At 40.9% G+C, this 18,207-nt stretch overlaps 1 protein-coding gene across 2 annotated transcripts in view; it reads left to right on the top strand.

Moving 5' to 3' along the window:
* Positions 1–14,994, top strand: part of RALBP1 (ralA binding protein 1) — a 33,470-nt gene extending 18,476 nt beyond the window's left edge. For both annotated transcript variants that reach the window (XM_074576640.1, XM_074576641.1), the window contains exons 3-10: positions 5,923–6,381; positions 8,192–8,541; positions 10,004–10,165; positions 10,636–10,767; positions 11,289–11,396; positions 12,170–12,291; positions 12,816–12,939; positions 13,157–14,994. In XM_074576640.1, the coding sequence (XP_074432741.1) occupies positions 5,923–6,381; positions 8,192–8,541; positions 10,004–10,165; positions 10,636–10,767; positions 11,289–11,396; positions 12,170–12,291; positions 12,816–12,939; positions 13,157–13,423 (1,724 nt within the window). In that variant the 3' untranslated portion in view covers positions 13,424–14,994. The remainder of the gene's footprint in view (positions 1–5,922; positions 6,382–8,191; positions 8,542–10,003; positions 10,166–10,635; positions 10,768–11,288; positions 11,397–12,169; positions 12,292–12,815; positions 12,940–13,156) is intronic.
* Positions 14,995–18,207: the final 3,213 nt, after the last annotated feature.

Genomic DNA, 18,207 nt, shown 5'->3' with positions numbered 1-18,207 from the left:
TTTGTTTTTTGTTGCACGGATACAGGTGCCAAGCACGTGCCCAGAATTACTAATAAACATGTTTATCCAAAACCTTTAACGATGCATTGGTAATTGCCTGGCATGAGGTTCTTTCTCGTTATTTCTTCTCATTCTAAGTAGAGGTTTCCAAGTATATTTCCAAATGGATGCTTTTTGAAATCGTAGCTGAGGTGCTAGCTAAAATAAAACTGTAAGTTTGACCTGAATTTTGTACTTTTAAATTTGGAAGAGTCAGTTTCAACAACTTTGACTCTTTTCCCTTGTCTCCCATATGCAGAGTTTGTTGTTGTGTACCATCTCAGGTTTTTACGTGCACACTGCACCATTATCTGAAGAGTGATAAAATCTGTGTCCTTTTTTTCTTTAGCTTCTCAGTTTAGTCTGACCATGCAGTTTCCCTCCAGCAGTGCCCAAGTACTATTGCAGAGTTCAAAAATGTGCAAGCCAACATCAGGATCTGAATTTACTAGAACTGACAGAGTAAAGGTTAGAAGAAAGTAAGGCTTTGACTATAGAATCTATTCTGTGTCAGTGTATCAGTGTCCAGAACAGAAATTTTCATTTATAAAGCGCATCCCTCCTCCAGAACAACAGAAGAGAAATCTTACTTCCCACCTTTAGATTTGTGCAGAAAATTTTGGAAACGTGACTCTATTGTTCAATATAGTCTTTCTACGTATTCTAAAAGAACAAAGCACTTGGAATTCCTAAGCTGATACTCCGCACTCTCAGTACCAGAAAAATCCTTACTGTCCAAGTCTCTGAAACCTAAATATCACATCCCAAATGTTAGTACTTTTTTAAATGACATTTGTTTCAGCAAAATACTGAAATAATGTTAATTTTCTACAATGCCCATATCTCTGATACCTTGGAAGTTCTGTATGCCAGTGTACGTTGCCACTTCTTATATGTGAAATTTGGAAGATTAAAAACAACAAGACAGCATGCAACATTCTGGCATATTAGGATGAATATGGTGACTATTTGTAATATACATGCACATATTTAAAGAATTACTCTTTTAAGAATTTGCTACCGCTGCACTGCTTTTAATCAAACCTGTTTCCTGGAATGCAGGATTTTTTTCTACCACAGTTTAGAAGGACTATTGTTATTAACTAAAGTCTGCACATCAAGGATACTGTAACTCAAAAATATATTATCCTCTAGTTAAAACCAATAGTTTAAATTCTTGCAGGTTTTAAGAAAACCGATTCTTTAGTTTTTTTCCTAGTGTAAACAACAGTAACCTAATACAGAATATTGAATTGGTGATGAACATTCAAGCTATTAGTAACTGTTTTTTTCTTCTTTGCAAATCAGCTTTCTGTTATAACTCTGGATTAGACACCGCTAAATTTGGAATTGTTACAGGTCAGCATTATACATAGCGTGGGTTTCTTTGTGGTGTAATTCTCCGTGTCTCATGGCGATAGTCTAACTGAAGGCTGAAGAGGAAAAATGCTTCTTCAGCAAATACATGCAGGTCTGTGCACATTAGCACTCTTAATGACTTTCTTCCACAAGTGGTTACAGCACATTTTACAGCTGACAAGAAGCAATTTTTGTTACTTAAAGGAAGCTTTAAAGGTATGAAAAATCCTCAAAAACGCACAATTAGCTAAACTAAACTATCTTTTGAAAGGACAGTAGTATCACTGGTATGAGCTCTCCTGAAATTTTCAGGAAATATTTTTGAAGACCAAATCCCTAATGTTTTGGGCAGGGCCTCCTATATATTCTTTTGGGATGTGGATGAGGGCTGAAATATTCCTGCTGTTAACTTGGGGACCTGCTGCAGACAATCTTTGGTCCAAATTGGGTGTTAACCTCTGTCTTCTTCCTGAGTTGCTGAATTGAGGTTCTACGAATCTGCAGCTCTCTGCTAGGTACCACCAGATGGAAGATACCTCTCTTCCATCATCTTAAGGGATTTTTCTTCAAAATAATTTCTGCTCAGGAATGTGGACATCCAGCAATCATGCAAAAGCTCTAATAGTATTCCCAGCTGTTCCAGGTAGAGCAATGACATGATAAGTTGTCTCTGTGCCTATGATCCTTCATTTCTGCAGAGTGCAGAGTGGAGGTGGTCTGTTAGAAATATTGTCATCCTACAAAGTAACCAAGTAGCTGCTATTGCAAGCAAAACATTATTTTGACTGATCTGGTATGTGGAGAAGCTCTAAATACAGTTTCCAGATCTACAGAATAAGAAGTTACTGGAATTTTCTACCCGTGATAAACACGAGAGGCTCTTAATATCAAGGTTTATCTTTCTGTGTTGCTACATCCTATTCTACTGAGAAATTACTGTGTCTGTCTATCTCTCTATATATGTATTTATTTAGCAACCATTTAGCAACCAAAGTACCATTTCCAAATAGTTTAAAAGTTTGCCTTTCAATGCCAGTAATTATTTTAAATCAAAATAAAATGAGGCAAATTTCATATTTCAACTTTATTTGCTGTCTGCGCAGTAATCTGAATGCAGAATTTGTTTGGGAGTGCTGTGCTCACATCAGTGAACTGAATGTATCTCAAAAGCAAACTGATCTAATTGAAAGTTGGATAGTAAATGTTGGTGGTGTCTGTAAGTTTGAAGTTTCCGTTAATAATAACAATACATCTTGTGTGTGAGGAGAAGAAATAGAAGCCATCTACCCAAGCTCATTATGTATCCATGTGTGTCTTACGGTTTTATTTAGAAATAGTATACAAGTTGATGGCAATCCCTCTGACAAGCTGAAATTAGATAACTCTTGCTAGCATTGCACATCGGGCTGTATAGTCATATTTGACCTAATTCTTCTGTATGTAAAAGCAATCTATATTTTCTTTCAGTGAATTAATTACAGATGCATGCAAATTTCCTCAGGGAGCCAAAATCAGATGTAGAGGTATAAATGACTTAAAAACTCATCAGAGACCTGATCTTGTGGTAGGTTTGATAAGCGGCAGTTCTACATAATGCAACCCTTGATGTTGACAATAAATAACTATAGCATGAATTTATAGCTTCGTTGTAAGAGTGATGCAGGAGGAGCATTCCCAAGTATGTAGACTGATAGAAACAGTGGCCTTGCTGCATGACAAAGCTCCTAAGTGTGTAAGTTAGATTTTTCCAGGGTAACACTGGAATTTTTTTATTATTATTTTTAAAAGAGGTTTTCATAATTTTCAGTAAGATAAGGGCTATACTTGCAGCATCACGTTTAAAATGACTGTAGTGAAGACATGCTTGTGGAAGGTCTAACAAAGCTCAAGCAAGGAACTGGCAGGTAGTCCAGTCGTTATGCTGGTGGAATTGGAGTGTTTATTAAATTAGTGCTGTTCTCATATAGGTGCAGGAAAATGTCACTGACATACATTAGAGTGATGGGAAAATGCAGACTATTAGTACTAGAAGTCTTGGGTGAACAGAAATATCAGTCTCCTAACAGTAGGTAATACTTATTTCCACGTTTAAAATTACCTGATTTGTCAAGTGCTCTTGATAATTTTTCTTCTGCATAAGTTTAGGTTGTTTATATTTCAACATATTGTATCACCGGTGAAGGGGATACAGTAATTTTTTTTACCAGGAGTAAGGTAAAGAAAATTGGGCTACTCTGAGAAACATACAAACCCCCTCTTGGTATGGGTGGGAGATTCTCTGTGAATCTGTAATTAATATATATTTCTAAATGTTGTTGACTTACGTTACTGAGACAAATTAAAATAGGCTGGGTTTGTGTTTAACTTGCTCCTTCATGTCTTCTCGTGAAGTCAAGAAATACCAGTTTCAGTAATGCACTATTGCTGGTGTTAACCTTACCACAGGTCTAGAAAAGCACCAAGTGGTGTTGCAACATGGAGTGTTGAGAGACGTAAGGCAGGTGCTGTGTTGGTGACACCGACCTCCAAGCTTGGGTCCCCTGTGCGGACCCAGAGGACGTGCTGACGCTATTCCTAGTGTGTGTGGGGGAACCCTGTGCTGTTGGACTGGCAGCTGTTACAGCAGGAAAGATTGAGGGCAGATTTGTTTTGGGCTCTGTCTGGTGAAGATCTGGCTTTCTGTTCGGAAATTACATCTGTGAACCCCATCTTGAAACTTGTTGCCAGCCCCATCTCATTCTCATAAAACACACTGATGATGTGTGCTCCTCCTTTGTCCCGAAGCTGGCGCATCAGCAGTTCTTTCTCTTATCAGAGTGAGATGTGAATCCTTAATTTATGCACTGCAGGTTTCCTTACCTGTTTCTGGTTTTAGTTTACAAAAAGAGTGAATGATGGTATAGACTGAGACCTGGTTGCCGGTTGTCCTCCAGATAACATTTGCATTTTTATATTAAAATTCACTTGCAGAGGAGCAGTGCTATGGTCTTGCTCTGTCTTCTATGAAAGTGCGTGTTTGGTAATCCTAGCAAAGAGTCCAGGATGGGAAGGGTGAGCTGGTCAAACAATTGCAATGATTTTGTGGCAGTTCATGCTTTAATACATTTCTTATATTTATTTGACTATTAAAAGCTACTTTCTACAGAGCAGCCAAGGAGGCTTCAAAATACAGACAGCTCCTTGGATGTGCCGAAATAATGCTGAGAAACTCTGCAGCTTAACATAGTTTAGAATTTGAAGAATAAAACACTGATTGCCCCCTGGTTCTTTTGCACAAGGTCTTTCACCTGTCAAAATTTCAGCCCGTAATCTCGTCTGTGATGCACTCTCTTATATTCTAAGGGGGTAATTTTCCACCACTCAAAACCATTCACGCAGGAAGAGCACTTGGCTGTGCCTCCTCGCTTGGGCAGAGGCACTGCCTAGAGGTAATGGAAGAGCCTCAAAGGATCTGTGTAATGGGGTCTTCACGTTGAAGCAAGAGCTTGCTGCCCACTGCCTTGGGGGAGACCTGGCTGGTGCACATGGCACGTGAAATGTCGTCTCTGTTGACCAGGTTTCAGGCTTACTTTGCTTATATGTGGTACCGTGTATGTGAAATCACAATTAATTGACTTGGAAGTTGTGTTAGTTTGTATGTTGTTGGGTTTGGTGGTGGGTTGTTTTTTTGTTGGTGGCTTTTTGTTTTGGTTTGTTTTTTTCCGTAATCCACCTTTAAAGATTTCCTCGTTCTTGCCTGAAGGCTGGGCAGGGCTAGCTGCAGAGGCGTAGGCAGTAAAAGCACCGGTGCGCGTTTTAGACGGCACTTGGTGTTCTGCTGCTGAAACAGTGTACTTACTCTGTGGACTTGTTTGAAGCTCTCGCATTTGCTTTTTAAGGCAAATAGGTAACTTCTCAGACAGGTATTGTGCTAGTGTTACTGGAATTGTTTTATTTGGCTAGTGGAAAAGTAAGTGTGCTTGGGCTTTATTTGGTATTTTATTCGAGGCTGAAACTTTATTAACTTCATACTTATCTTAAAATTCATAATATTCTGGAAAGGGATTGGGAAGTTGAGTGGATGAAGTTTAGTTTGTTCTTAATAGAAGTTTTTTAGATGTATGTGTATGTAGTAGATGATCCTTAACAGCGACTCTTATACTGTTGATTACAGGAACATAGAGAAGTTGCCAGACAGTTGTTTTTATTTTGCATTTCCTTGACTATTAGATGGGAAACTAGCCCATAACATGGACATTGCCATTATGAGTAAGTATATAAAGTATTAATTGTTTAGATCGTTTAGGAGCTGTGTGGCTTATCTTTGATGTCATTTTGCAACCTTGATTTAATCCTTGTCCGCTTAATTGTGTAACAAGTGAAGAAAACCTTCTGAAGAGTCAGGGAGGCACTATTTTTTTTCGTGTTGCTTCTTCTCTCTCCTCCTTACATATTACTTCTTGTTCTCTCCCTGTTATAATATGCTGTCTAGAAACTAAACAGACTTACAGCTGTCCTCTTGCCTTCTCCTTCTTTGCCTAATAGCGGAAGGTTATGCTGCATTTCAAGAGGACAGTTCCGGTGATGAAGCTGAAAGCCCTTCAAAGTTGAAGCGGTCCAAGGGAATACATGTCTTCAAGAAACCCAGCTTTTCCAAAAAAAAGGAAAAGGATTTTAAAATAAAAGAGAAACCCAAAGATGAAAAACACAAGGAAGAGAAACACAAGGAAGACAAACATAAAGAGAAGAAGTCAAAAGACTTAACTGCAGCAGATGTTGTGAAACAGTGGAAAGAGAAGAAGAAAAAGAAAAAGCCAATTCAGGAGACAGAGATACCTCAAGTGGATGTTCCCAGTCACAGACCCGTGTTTGGCATCCCTTTGTCTGACGCGGTAGACAGGACCATGATGTATGATGGCATCCGCCTGCCAGCAGTTTTCCGTGAATGTATAGATTACGTAGAGAAGTACGGCATGAAATGTGAAGGCATCTACAGAGTTTCAGGTACTCCTGGCACGCTGACATGCAGGTTCCTAAGGTCTTTACTTGCAATTTTCTTACTATTTTACTATTTTCAACACCTAGAGACTCTGTTTATAGCTGCAATAATTTTAATTATCCAAAAGATAATCAGGTAGCTGAAGTTAAGCAAACCTGTAGGTCTGAAGTACCAGAAAAGTTGCTAATATGGTGGTACTGCTTAATGGTAGTAAAAATACACTTGTTTTTGCTTTTTGTGATAGGATGGTAATGATGAGTAAAATGTCTTGGTATGGCCAACTTGTATTTTTTTACTTCTGCATTAGAAATACAATGCTAGTTGATTGCAAATCAAAGATGAGATATAACCATTTATTAAGCTTCCCACTAAGTTGCGTTTTCCAGTTACTTCCAGCGTAGGATTATTTTTTTTCTTAAACTTCTTTTCTTTGAGCAAATACACTAATAAGCAGAAAATAGAAGTTTCAGTGTTTAAGCTTAGCAACAGCCGGCTAATTAACCATGGTAGTTGCATAACAACAGCTTACATAAATGAAACATCAGTTTTAGTCACGTTAAACAAAACAGTCCCTTTATTTGCAAACATCTGCAATATAATCTGTAATATTTACTCATGTAAGTACTTCTGTGGGTATGTTTAAGGGAGCAAGAACAAGTGAGAAAGGGAATTTGAGGAAGAGCATTTGAAACCGGTTGCCTAGCACTGTAAATCAGTAATTAAACGATTTTAAAGGCTTCATTAAGCTGTCTTCATGCTGTCGATCTGCATGGTATTTGGTAGTCATGCATAGACACTGCAGCAGCTTAAGAGGTTTCTTCGTCTATTGGAACATTCTGGTTGTGTGTTTTTTTCAAGACACAATGTGTTGGGAATTTTCAGAGAAGGTGGTGTGTTTTCCACAAATCATTTTTGATGTTTGTACTTTCTAGCTGTTCTCCAGTGCAATAGCACCCTCTTGTGTGTGTGAGATTGTTTAAATTGAGAGCTCAGAGTGACAATTGCAGTGGCTCGACAACCTACCGGCCCTTGTGATGAATTACTTGGCCATGCCACTGAGCATATTTCACCTGGCGTTTGCCGTGGGCTGAGTGCACCTGGTTTGGCTTATTGTGTATGAGCCAAGCCATGGCACTGCATTAAGTTGGTGTAACTCAGTGGGTGTTTGAGCTTTAAGAATAAAATTTCCCCAAGTTTGGGAAGATTGGAATGTCACTGAGTTATAAAAACAGCTTACAGAAGATCTTGGCTGGGTTGAATAATTATGTGAACACACTTTTATTCATGCTGTGCCTCAAATCAAGAATCCTGAGATTGCTCCCCTGAGGCGGGACGACTGGAAATCTGGAAACTAAGAAGTGTGGGTTTTGTTTTGACAGAGGAAAGCTGTTGTAGGTAGAACTTGTTGCACAATATTCGAGTTGATAACATATTTGCAACTTGGCTTAGGGCTGTTATAATTGAACAGCCAGAAAGATGCTGAATGCAAATACACAATTGATCTTATGTTCCCCTACCCTTCCTCACCCTGCTTTATATTCCTTGATGCACAGGAGGGCTGGCGCCAGTTCTGATTCAGAGCTGTGGTTTTGCATCATAGTAGTGGTAGTCAGTGCTTTTAGAAGCAGTGATCAACGACTGCGTAGTTCTGAGTCATGATTTTAACATTGTTACATGTGGGTAACTTTTAAAAGATATTCTTCAATTAGCTTAAGTTATAAGGAAAAGTAAAATAAATGCATCCGGCAAAAAAAGTTTAACTATTATACATTTAAGTTGAAGATTTCTCCTAATTCTTGATCTAAATTTTTTAAGGAATAAAATCAAAAGTTGATGAGCTAAAAGCAGCCTATGATCGAGAAGAATCTCCCAACCTGGAAGAATACGAGCCCAATACAGTAGCCAGCTTGCTGAAACAGTACCTACGAGAACTGCCTGAAAATTTGCTTACCAAAGAGCTAATGCCCCGCTTTGAAGATGCTTGTGGAAAGAGCACAGAAGCTGAGAAAGTCCAGGAGTGCCAGAGGTTGCTGAAAGAGTTGCCAGAGTGTAACCACCTCCTGATTTCTTGGCTGATTGTGCATATGGACCATGTTATTGCAAAGGAACTGGAAACAAAAATGAACATCCAGAATATTTCCATAGTGCTCAGCCCTACTGTCCAGGTACGTGCATCACACTGCAAGCGTTAGAGCAGAACTTTAGCCCGAGAAAGACTTGTTTGTAGGAATTCTCTTGCAGGTGGGAATTGGGTATTGTCTGATACAGTGAAGCTAAATAACATCTTCTCTTTATACCTCAGGAACTTAAAATGCTGGGAAAGGGGGAATAAAAGACTTTCTGAATGTGAGCTTGCATACTGTGGGTCTGATATTCGGGTTATCACGAGAGCATATCAAACACTGCTGTCAGGTTTTTAATTCTGTTGTGAACAAAGTAATTTAATGTTGAATTTGTCCAAGAATTCGTGCAGATACACAGTTTCTGTGGGCTTGTGATTCAGTGATAATTTACTGAAGACCATATTGTTGCTGAATTTTAATACCAAGCCAATGAACCCTGTCCTGCAAATAGATCTTCCTGGTGCAGTGATGCCTTGGGTGTAATGGCTTTGGTGTCTGCAGTCACGTTGCTGGGGAAAACAACTGACTTCGTTTTCCAGTAAGATTTTGTGGTTTCTGGATTGGTTAATTCCTTAATAAACGTCTTGGAAATATTTAATTTAAATACAGCTCAGAATTAGCCCTGTGCATAATGGAAACATGGCATTATTGGGTGTGGGTCTTCTAGAAGAAAACCCACACTTTAGAAAAGCTCAGCTTTATAATTAAGAGTCCAGCTGGAGGGCCGGTAGCAAAAGGGCTGGGTATTACTCTTGGCTATTTTGTTGTGCCAGACACTTTCTAGCTAACAAAAGTAACAATTAATGTAAAACAAAACAGGCCCAATCATGTTTTTTTTTTTTTTTGTTAAGAAGATTTTTAACAAGTAAAATACAGGTAGTGACTGAACTCTATAATCTTTCTTTCAGGATAATATTTTTTTTATTTTAATGGAAGATACAGTATCAGAATAAGTTATTTGCTTCTGTCTCATGTTGAAACAAGAAATAATACAGTAGCATCTCCTTTCAAATTAGTTCTTCTACTATATTAAATAATCTGAGAGAGAAGTTGTAGAAAATATTTACAGTCTGGGGGAAGAGAGAGAAGGTAGCCAGCAACCAGCCATAGTGCAGGATGGTTGATGTTCCCGCTTGCCTATTGCTATCACTAACTACCTTCACATGAGTAAAAGAAAGAATTGATACATTTCTGTATCTACCAGTGATGGAAATAACGTGGTCGGCTAAGGCATATGAAAATTCTGAGTGAGTTTGGCGTGAAAATGCCTCACATATACAGGTAAGAGAGACAGTGAAGTGATTGCTTGAGGCCAGCACTGGGTCATCTAAAGTATCGTTTTTAATCCCAATTTTAGTCTTTTTGGACAAACTGACATGACTGTGACTCACAGAAAGGCACCCTCAAGGCTGTTCTGTTTCTGGAGAAAGATTCTGTGCTTCACAGACAAAGATGATGTGAATAAATCAGCTTAACCAATATTTTGTCTGTCCATCCTTTGCAGATCAGCAACCGTGTCCTGTATGTATTTTTTACACACGTTCAGGAGTTCTTTGGGAATGTGACCCTAAAGCAGGTGACAAAACCTCTTCGCTGGTCAAACATGGCAACAATGCCGCAACTTCCAGAAACACAAGAAAGCATCAAAGAAGAAATCAGGCGACAGGTTGGCAATTAGTTTAGTGGTTTTCTGTTTCTCTTTGCCCTGGCTTTTATACATTCAGTAGTAAATTCTTATAAGCTTGCAATAAGCTCTTCAATTCTGTCACGCTTGTCCTGTCAGTGGAGACCACTAGAAAGAGCTGGGTGATGTTCTTGCCCATTTCCTGCGTGGAAAGTTGTTCCTGTGATGATTAGAGCCGTGTCTTTTGTGGATTGCTTTGCTATGCAGTGCAACGCTTTTATCGTGGGAGGAAGGCTAGGAGAACATGTTAAAGCATGTGGTTTCTTTAATCCTGCTCTTGGGCCTGTTCTAGATCATGTGCTGAATGTATGGAACACTTGTTGTTGGTCGGCCTGTCAGGCACTGAAAACCAGAACTCCAAGCCTGTTTCCACAAAGCCAAAAAGATTTTTCTTTTCAGTCTGCCCTGCTAAGATCTACTAAAGACACTCATTTCTTTGGCAATATTTCTAGGAGTTCCTACTGAACTGTTTACACAGAGACTTGCAGGCAGGGATAAAAGACTTGTCCAAAGAAGAGAGACTCTGGGAGGTGCAAAGAATTTTAACAGCTCTTAAGAGGAAACTACGAGAAGCTAAGAGACAGGTGGGTAACTTTTCTACTTGTTGGCCAGACATCTAAATCATGGATCCCTAATTTGTGACAAGGCAGAGGGACCCAGTTAGATCCAAACCACTTTTCAATCTTACTGGAGATTTTTTTTATCTTAACTTTACACGGCTGAGGAGCAATTTCATTTTCTGTTTAGCCATGTCTCCCTAGGGACAGCAAGATCTTCATGCTCCTTCACAGCTGTTTACAAAAATAATAATGTATGATTAAAAACTTAGTGTTTGACAGAGCATCTATTCATTATATGCTTAAAATAGTGTGTCCTGGAATACCAAGAGGAATTACTGGAAGACTCAAGGTTAACAAACTTTGGAAGCTTTTTTTTTTTGAACTCTCATATGTCCCACAGAAGGGAGAGACCTTGCAGAAAACTTTCAAGACAACTGAGATGGTGATTCTAAATCTGGAAAATATGTTCCAAGAAGTCTTTTTTACAGTAAATAGAGTGACTGGGGAAGCTTTTCCTTTTAAAACCTGTTCTCTTTCTCTGGCAGGAGTGTGAAACAAAGATTGCACAAGAAATTGCTAGCCTTTCAAAGGAGGATGTCTCCAAAGAAGAAATGAATGAGAACGAAGAAGTTATAAATATTCTGCTTGCACAGGTAGAAGGCAGGCACTTACCTCTTTGTCTGCTGGTGTCTTCTTGTTCCCTATCTTTCAGAAGTATTAAACACTCTTTTGTTCCTTCTGATGCAATGGGAAATGGAAGGCTTAAAGGGGTCTCTCTGCCATTAAAATACCAGGCTTTGTTTTAATGGTAAAGTAGGGGAGGAATGCTGACTGCAGGAGTGAACCCAAAGCTGAGTAGGGTCTTGTTAACAGCAGGAAGGAGACACTGTGCAACAACAACAAAAAAAGTAGCCTTTGTTGTTAATGCACTTAGAAAGCACTTCCAAATCTAACCAGTTTTAATACTGTTAACTACTCTCCTGCTGATCAAAGGAAATGAGGCAACTATTTTGGCTTTTTTGCCTTCCTTTGCTTCCCTCAGTAGCTTTGATCTTCCCTCCACTGTACTTTCCTCCTTGTATCCATCTTCAAAGACGTATTCTGTGATTCAGTTTTTCTAGTTATTTTACTGGTTAGCCAGAGCTTTCCCCTGCGATTTAAGGAAATGGGCAGCCAAGCATGCCAGAATTTGGTGCGTCATCTCCACAGCTATCCAGTACAAAAATCATCTTGAGGATTCAGAAGAGACATTGCTAGTTTTGAACTTGCATTTGGCTTTGAGGTCTTGATGAATCAGAGTTCAAAGCAGGCGTGCTAACCACTTCTGCTGAGAGTATTGCAGAGAACAGCAGCATCTTATCCTTATCGTATGTTCCTGTAGAACATAAAGTCAAGGCTTTAAAAGTGAACTAATTGATCATTGCAGGAGAACGAGATTTTAACAGAACAAGAAGAACTGCTGGCCATGGAGCAGTTTCTGCGGAGACAGATTGCCTCGGAGAAGGAAGAAATAGATCGTCTTCGAGCAGAAATAGCTGAAATACAAAGGTAAAAGGGAGACTGCTTATATCAGAGCCCCGGCCAGGCAAGCACTCTTTGATTAGAAGAACATATATGCTCTTCGAAATAATACTCTAAACTACACTTAAAAGCTCACCCTGTGAACATTGCATTTGAAAGCCACCACTTTTTATTGAAATCTCGGTGACTTTGGACCTTTCAGGGTATTTTTCAGGCCAGGCTGGATGGGGCTTTGAGCAACCAGGTCTAGTGGGAGGTGTCCCCGCCCATGGCAGGGGGCTCGGAACTAGATGATCTTTAAGGTCCCTTCCGACCCAGACCATTCTATGATTTTGTGTTAGTATAGCAATGGAATTATGATCTAAAGGAAACTGGACCCTACGCACTAAAAAACTCCCCCTGGGAAATCATTGGTTTGAAAGGAAATTCTGATTTGGGTTTTTAAAACCATTGCAGATTATTCGGTGGATGTAAGTTAACCCTTTTACATTGCTGTAGCTCTGGCAGACTTGAGGAAGTGTTTAAATCGGAGTTTGTCCTTGGTCTTTCAGTCGCCAGCAGCACGGCCGAAGTGAAACTGAGGAGTATTCTTCCGAGAGTGAAAGTGAGAGTGAAGATGAGGAGGAACTGCAGGTCATCCTGGAAGACTTACAGAGGCAGAATGAGGAACTGGAGGTAAGATTCGACTCTTGGTATTAATTGGTTACTCTTCTCCTTCGTGCTTACTTGATTTAGTCTGTGTGGAGGTGTTTACCCACGTGCAAACGGCTCAGTTTTGCATCTCTTTTGCCTGAGCATATAACCCACGTGCTCTGTTTAAAAATCACTGTTGTGTGCAAGTCCATGTCGCTGTCAGAAGGAGCCCTGATGTTTGTTTTCCTTCCTTCAAAAGATAAAGAACAATCACCTGAACCAAGCGATTCACGAGGAGCGAGAGGCCATCATCGAACTGCGGGTACAGCTCCGGCTGCTGCAGCGAGCTAAATCGGAGCAGCAGGTGCAGGAAGAAGAGGAGCCAGAAAAGCCCCGCGGGGGTGTTCCTCAGCAGCAAAGAGACAGTGTCCTGGAGACAAAAGCAGCCAAAGAGCAGCCAAAAGCAAGCAAGGAGCAGCAAGTCAAGCCATCGCCCAGTAAAGACAGGAAAGAAACTCCGATTTGATCCGGCTCCTTGGATATGCATAAAATCAACTGAACTGTGCAAATTACTGTAATTTGAGTCAAACTGCACAAATTATTGCTGGCTGTGTACATTCTGTAAAGAAACGTTTCTTTTAAGCCCTGGAGACTTTTGTCTCTAATACTTGTGGCTTCTACTCATCAGACTCAGGTGAGTTTGGAGAGGCCAGAAGAGTTTTCCAGTTAGTATCAGATTATTTCAAGACTGGTTTCCTTCAGGTGATTTAAAAAAATTCAGTAACAGTTTTATTTTAAACCAAAATCATTATTTACATTCATTGGAGCAGAATTGGAAGATCTCATTCTCCGTAAATAAACAGAAATCCACCCCCGCACTTACTAATTATTTGCCTTGCGAATCTATTCATCCTCATTCACCATTATTTCTGCTTATTAACCTAGTCACTTCTTGCTTGTGCCTTTGATACCTTTCTGATGCAGATTATATACAAGGGAGCTTTAAATTTATTCTGGGTTGGCTGAAAAGTTGGGAGACTGGGGGGTATCGTGTTTACCTAACATGCCCTTAAGCTTCATTTTTGTTCTGAGATGTACTGAATAAATGTAAGACTTGAGAGATGTTATTTATGTCCCTGTAGGATGGAAACGTCCATGTCTTTTAGCAACGTAGGTAACCCATTTGCTCATTTATAAACCACCCTCATCACACCTGGTTAGGACGGGCCGTGTTCACGCTGCTGCCGTACAGCTGAGACCTTTTTCTTTTTTTTCTTCTTCATCCATTTTAAATGTTTCGGTCCCCGGAGAAAGCTGCTGACGGATGCTTTAGGCAAGTGACAAGGCTGGGTTATGTTACTTAAGATAGATCTGCCTGACCGAGCAATACAGCATTAATTAATGCAAGTCACTTGTGCTTTCCAAATGGGCCTGCAGAGCCATGCCGAGGGGAGGCACTGGGGGGGTTCAGCAACAGCCTCTTCTTTTGGCTGCTTAAAAAAACCCACCAACCCCCACCTGGGACTTGCTTTTGGTTTGGCTGTTTTACTGCTTCCACCTGCCGCCAGCCTCCAGCCCCGCGGGCAGTTAAGGGCCATGCGTTAAGATACACACTCATGAGACTCATCCATCAATTCATACCTAGATGGCAAACTCCACAGAGTGCATACAGGCTATCTTATTTTTTAATCGGTATATTTATTTTCAGCACCTGTTGGACGTGGTTGTATTCTTTATCTATTGCACTGTTGTGAATCATTGGCCATGATTTGATTTTGTACAAATAATGCTTTGATATGTTATAGAAAACAGCATAGTATTTTTTTAAAATTTGGAAAAAAAAAGTTTATAAACACAGAAAATGTGGTCAGATGACAAATGTAAACTAAAGCATTCTCCCTTGCCTTCGTTACATACATTTTATATTTGCTGGCAATATTTAAACCTGTTTTGTTTTGTTTAATTCACACTAATTCCTATTGAATTGTCATGGATTTTTCTAATGTTCTTCAGACAAATCTCTTAATATTGGTTAACTTTTTATTTTGTTAGGATTGTATTTATCAAGCAAATAAATTCAACAGCCATTTGAAAGTAGTTTCTGATATATCTACTTCATAATTTATTTTTTTTTTCTCCACATCTACTTTGGGGGTATCAGTCAACAGCCAGCTGAATATGAGCCAGCAGTGTGCCCAGGTGACCAAGGTGGCCAACAGCATCCTGGCCTGTATCAGGAGCAGCATGGCTAGGAGGACTAGGGAAGGGATTGTCCCCCTGTACTCCATGCTGGTGAGGCCCCACCTCCAATACTGTGTCCAGTTTTGGGCCCCTCACTACAGGAAAGACATTGAGGTGCTGGAGCGGGTCCAGAGAAGGGCAATGAAGCTGGTGAGGGGTCTGGAGCACAAGTCTTATGAGGAGCGGCTGAGGGAGCTGGGGGTGTTTAGCCTGGAGAAAAGGAGGCTGAGGGGAGACCTTATCGCTCTCTACAACTGCCCAGGGGAGTGGCTGAGGCACCATCCCTGGAGGTATTTAAAATTGTAGATGTGGTGCTGAGGGACATGGTTTAGTGGTGGACGTGGCAGTGTTAAGTGACCTTAAGGGTCTCTTCCAACCTAAACAATTCTCCGATTCTATTCTATGACAACGTATAATATCGTCTTCTAATGCAAACGATAGTTACTCTTCTTGGGTAGCTACCAGCAGTTGAGAAGTTTATGAACAATTAAGTAGCACTCATCTGAAAGAGCACTGTCTGCAATGGAATGTCATAGAAAGCTTCCATGACTCCACTGAAGATCAAGTTTAATTTGATCAAATTAAGGATTTTGAGCCCTTGCTTCTCTATTACTACTAGATATTTCAGCTGCAAATGTAAAAAACAATCCTGTAAAAATCCTGTAAAAAACAATACTTCCAATACATGAACACCCTTCTTTCTCCTGCAACTTTACAAGGCACTTGAAATGTGTCACCACTGAAGTCTTAAATGAAGGTGGAATTGTTGCTCCTGCAGTAATATAGCAACTGTAACCAGAAATTTAGTTTCAAAACACCTCAAAGATATTTCTTTGAATTTTTCTTTCATATTCTTTTAAAGGAAAGCTCTGGGGAGACGTTATAGCAGCTTTCCAGTATCTGAAGGGGGCCTACAAGAAAGCTGGAGAGGGACTTTTTACAAGGGCATGTAGTGATAGGAAGAGGGGCGATTTAGATTAGCTCTCAGGTTGCCCAGGGAAGCTGAGGATGCCCCATCCCTGGAAGTGTTCAAGGCCAGGCTGGATGGGGCTTTGAGCAACCTGGTCTAGTGGGAGGTGTCCCTGCCCGTGGCAGGGGGGTTGGAACTACACGATAATCTTTAAGGTCCCTTCAAACCCAAACCATTCTGTGATACGTCTGATGAGAAACACAGTTATGATAAAACCCCTGTAGTTAAAATCCTATCTGCGAGTCAATGCCGACCACATCAAACACACCCCAAAGCCTGACAGCCCCAGACGGCAAAAAAACCAGCCCCTTGCAAGAGCACGGAGGGGCGTGGATGAGAGGCCCTGCCTCAGCCCCCTCCTCAGGGAAAGGGGGGCCGGGCAAGGCCACGGTGCCTCCTGCCCCAGTAACCTCCACCAAGGGCTTTGGCTGCCCTGGGTCCAGCATGACCCCAGCGCCAGCCCTTGCAGTGCTGGTGGTGAAAAAGCCACCCCAGCAGCAGTGAATTCAAAGATTGCATGCAGCAGTTGCAAATAATTTGCTGGAAAAGCCAAAGCTCATTTCAAATAAAGTGGAGAGTAATTACAATACAATAACCTGAGTGCATTGTTCAGATATCACTTGATGAGCTGCCTTATCAATCCCGAGTGCCTTACAGTGACATCTGTGAGCTGCAGCGCTCAGCAATCGCCTCCCAGGGCGCCAACGATGCCTGCTCAGCAGGCCGCCTGCACGAAGCTAAATCAAAGTCTTTTAAACACATTTAAACTGACTTAAAATAAGGCTTTTTCCAACAGCGTGCAGCTTGTATGTGCCGAGTGCAGCAACAGAACCTCTGTCAGACCCTTCGGACAAAATCCCAGCCTGACTTACCTTGACTGAAATGACAAACGAACAGGCCTGCAACCTTAACTCTAGTCTTCTGGGCTTAACAAAACTTCTGCAACAGTTTGATGTGGCCCCTCTGCTTTCCTCTTGGAAAAAGCTAAGTGTTTCCACCACAGAGCATTACTTCAGAGAGGGAGGGGGATGACAGGACAGGGGACAACTCCATTCCTTACTTGTTTTTATAGTCCTTTTCAACACGAGCCTGGAACAGATTGTGTCAGCTCAGGCCGTCAAGAACCCAAAGGAGCCAGAAGCACCGTACAGGCAAGTCCCAGGGACTGCAACGCCAGCGTGAATCGGGACACACAGCTGGGTTTGGCCAGCAGCGGGATACTCGCATCCAACTGGACACGTGAGAGCTTTTATACACATCGAAATACTGCAACTGTACGATGAACCGACTTCAGACATCTTGCAGGTTTGGTTTTTTTTCCTCCCAATAAAGTCTTTTTAGTCTGAAAAACAGCAGCCTGAAGTGAACTGGTATTGCCTGAACAGTTGAACAAGGTGGGGCTTTTTTAATTTATTGAAAGATAAGAAAAAAAAAATAAACAAACAATGAGCAGTAGTCCTTTCACATCCCTTCCACCAGCCTAAAAACACCAGCTTGTGTCTAACACCTTGCAAGATTACAGCCGACCTTCCAGGTCTCCTGGGCTCTGCGTTGTCCACACCAGGTTTCCGATGCTGGCTCAGCTTCCGGCTCTCACGGAAGCAGAAGCTGCCAATTCTGGTGCGATTCTGAAAGGTTTCCTCCCCAGCACGGGGAGGTATGTTGAAAGCGCTGTCCTACATACAGGGAACCATAACAGGTGCCAGAAATTCATCATCCTTTGTGATGAAGATAAAGATCACTGTACAGGAAGCTTCCTCCTCCCTTCACTCATTCCCATACTAGCACTGGGGGGATTCATTTTTGCCTGTGTCCCCCATCAGATTAATGAGCTAAGTCTAATTTTTAAAGGCTATGTACTGAAGCCAAGAATTTTATACCTGACCATGTAAGACTATTCTCTTCCCATTAAAATAAAATAAAATAAAAATTAAAGTATCAACCTGAATCTCTGCCAAAAAAACGTTTGACCAAGCCTCATCTGTCAAGCTTATCATTTTTCAGCATGCACCTCGGACTCATCGTGCTTCATCTGTAGAGGGAAAAATGCCTCATCCAGACCAAATATGGCTTATATCCAACAGCACAAGTTCCCTACA

Source organism: Larus michahellis, chromosome 2 (genome assembly GCF_964199755.1).
Source record: "Larus michahellis chromosome 2, bLarMic1.1, whole genome shotgun sequence".
Taxonomy (NCBI): domain Eukaryota; kingdom Metazoa; phylum Chordata; class Aves; order Charadriiformes; family Laridae; genus Larus; species Larus michahellis.
This window is presented reverse-complemented; position numbering and strand designations above follow the sequence as displayed.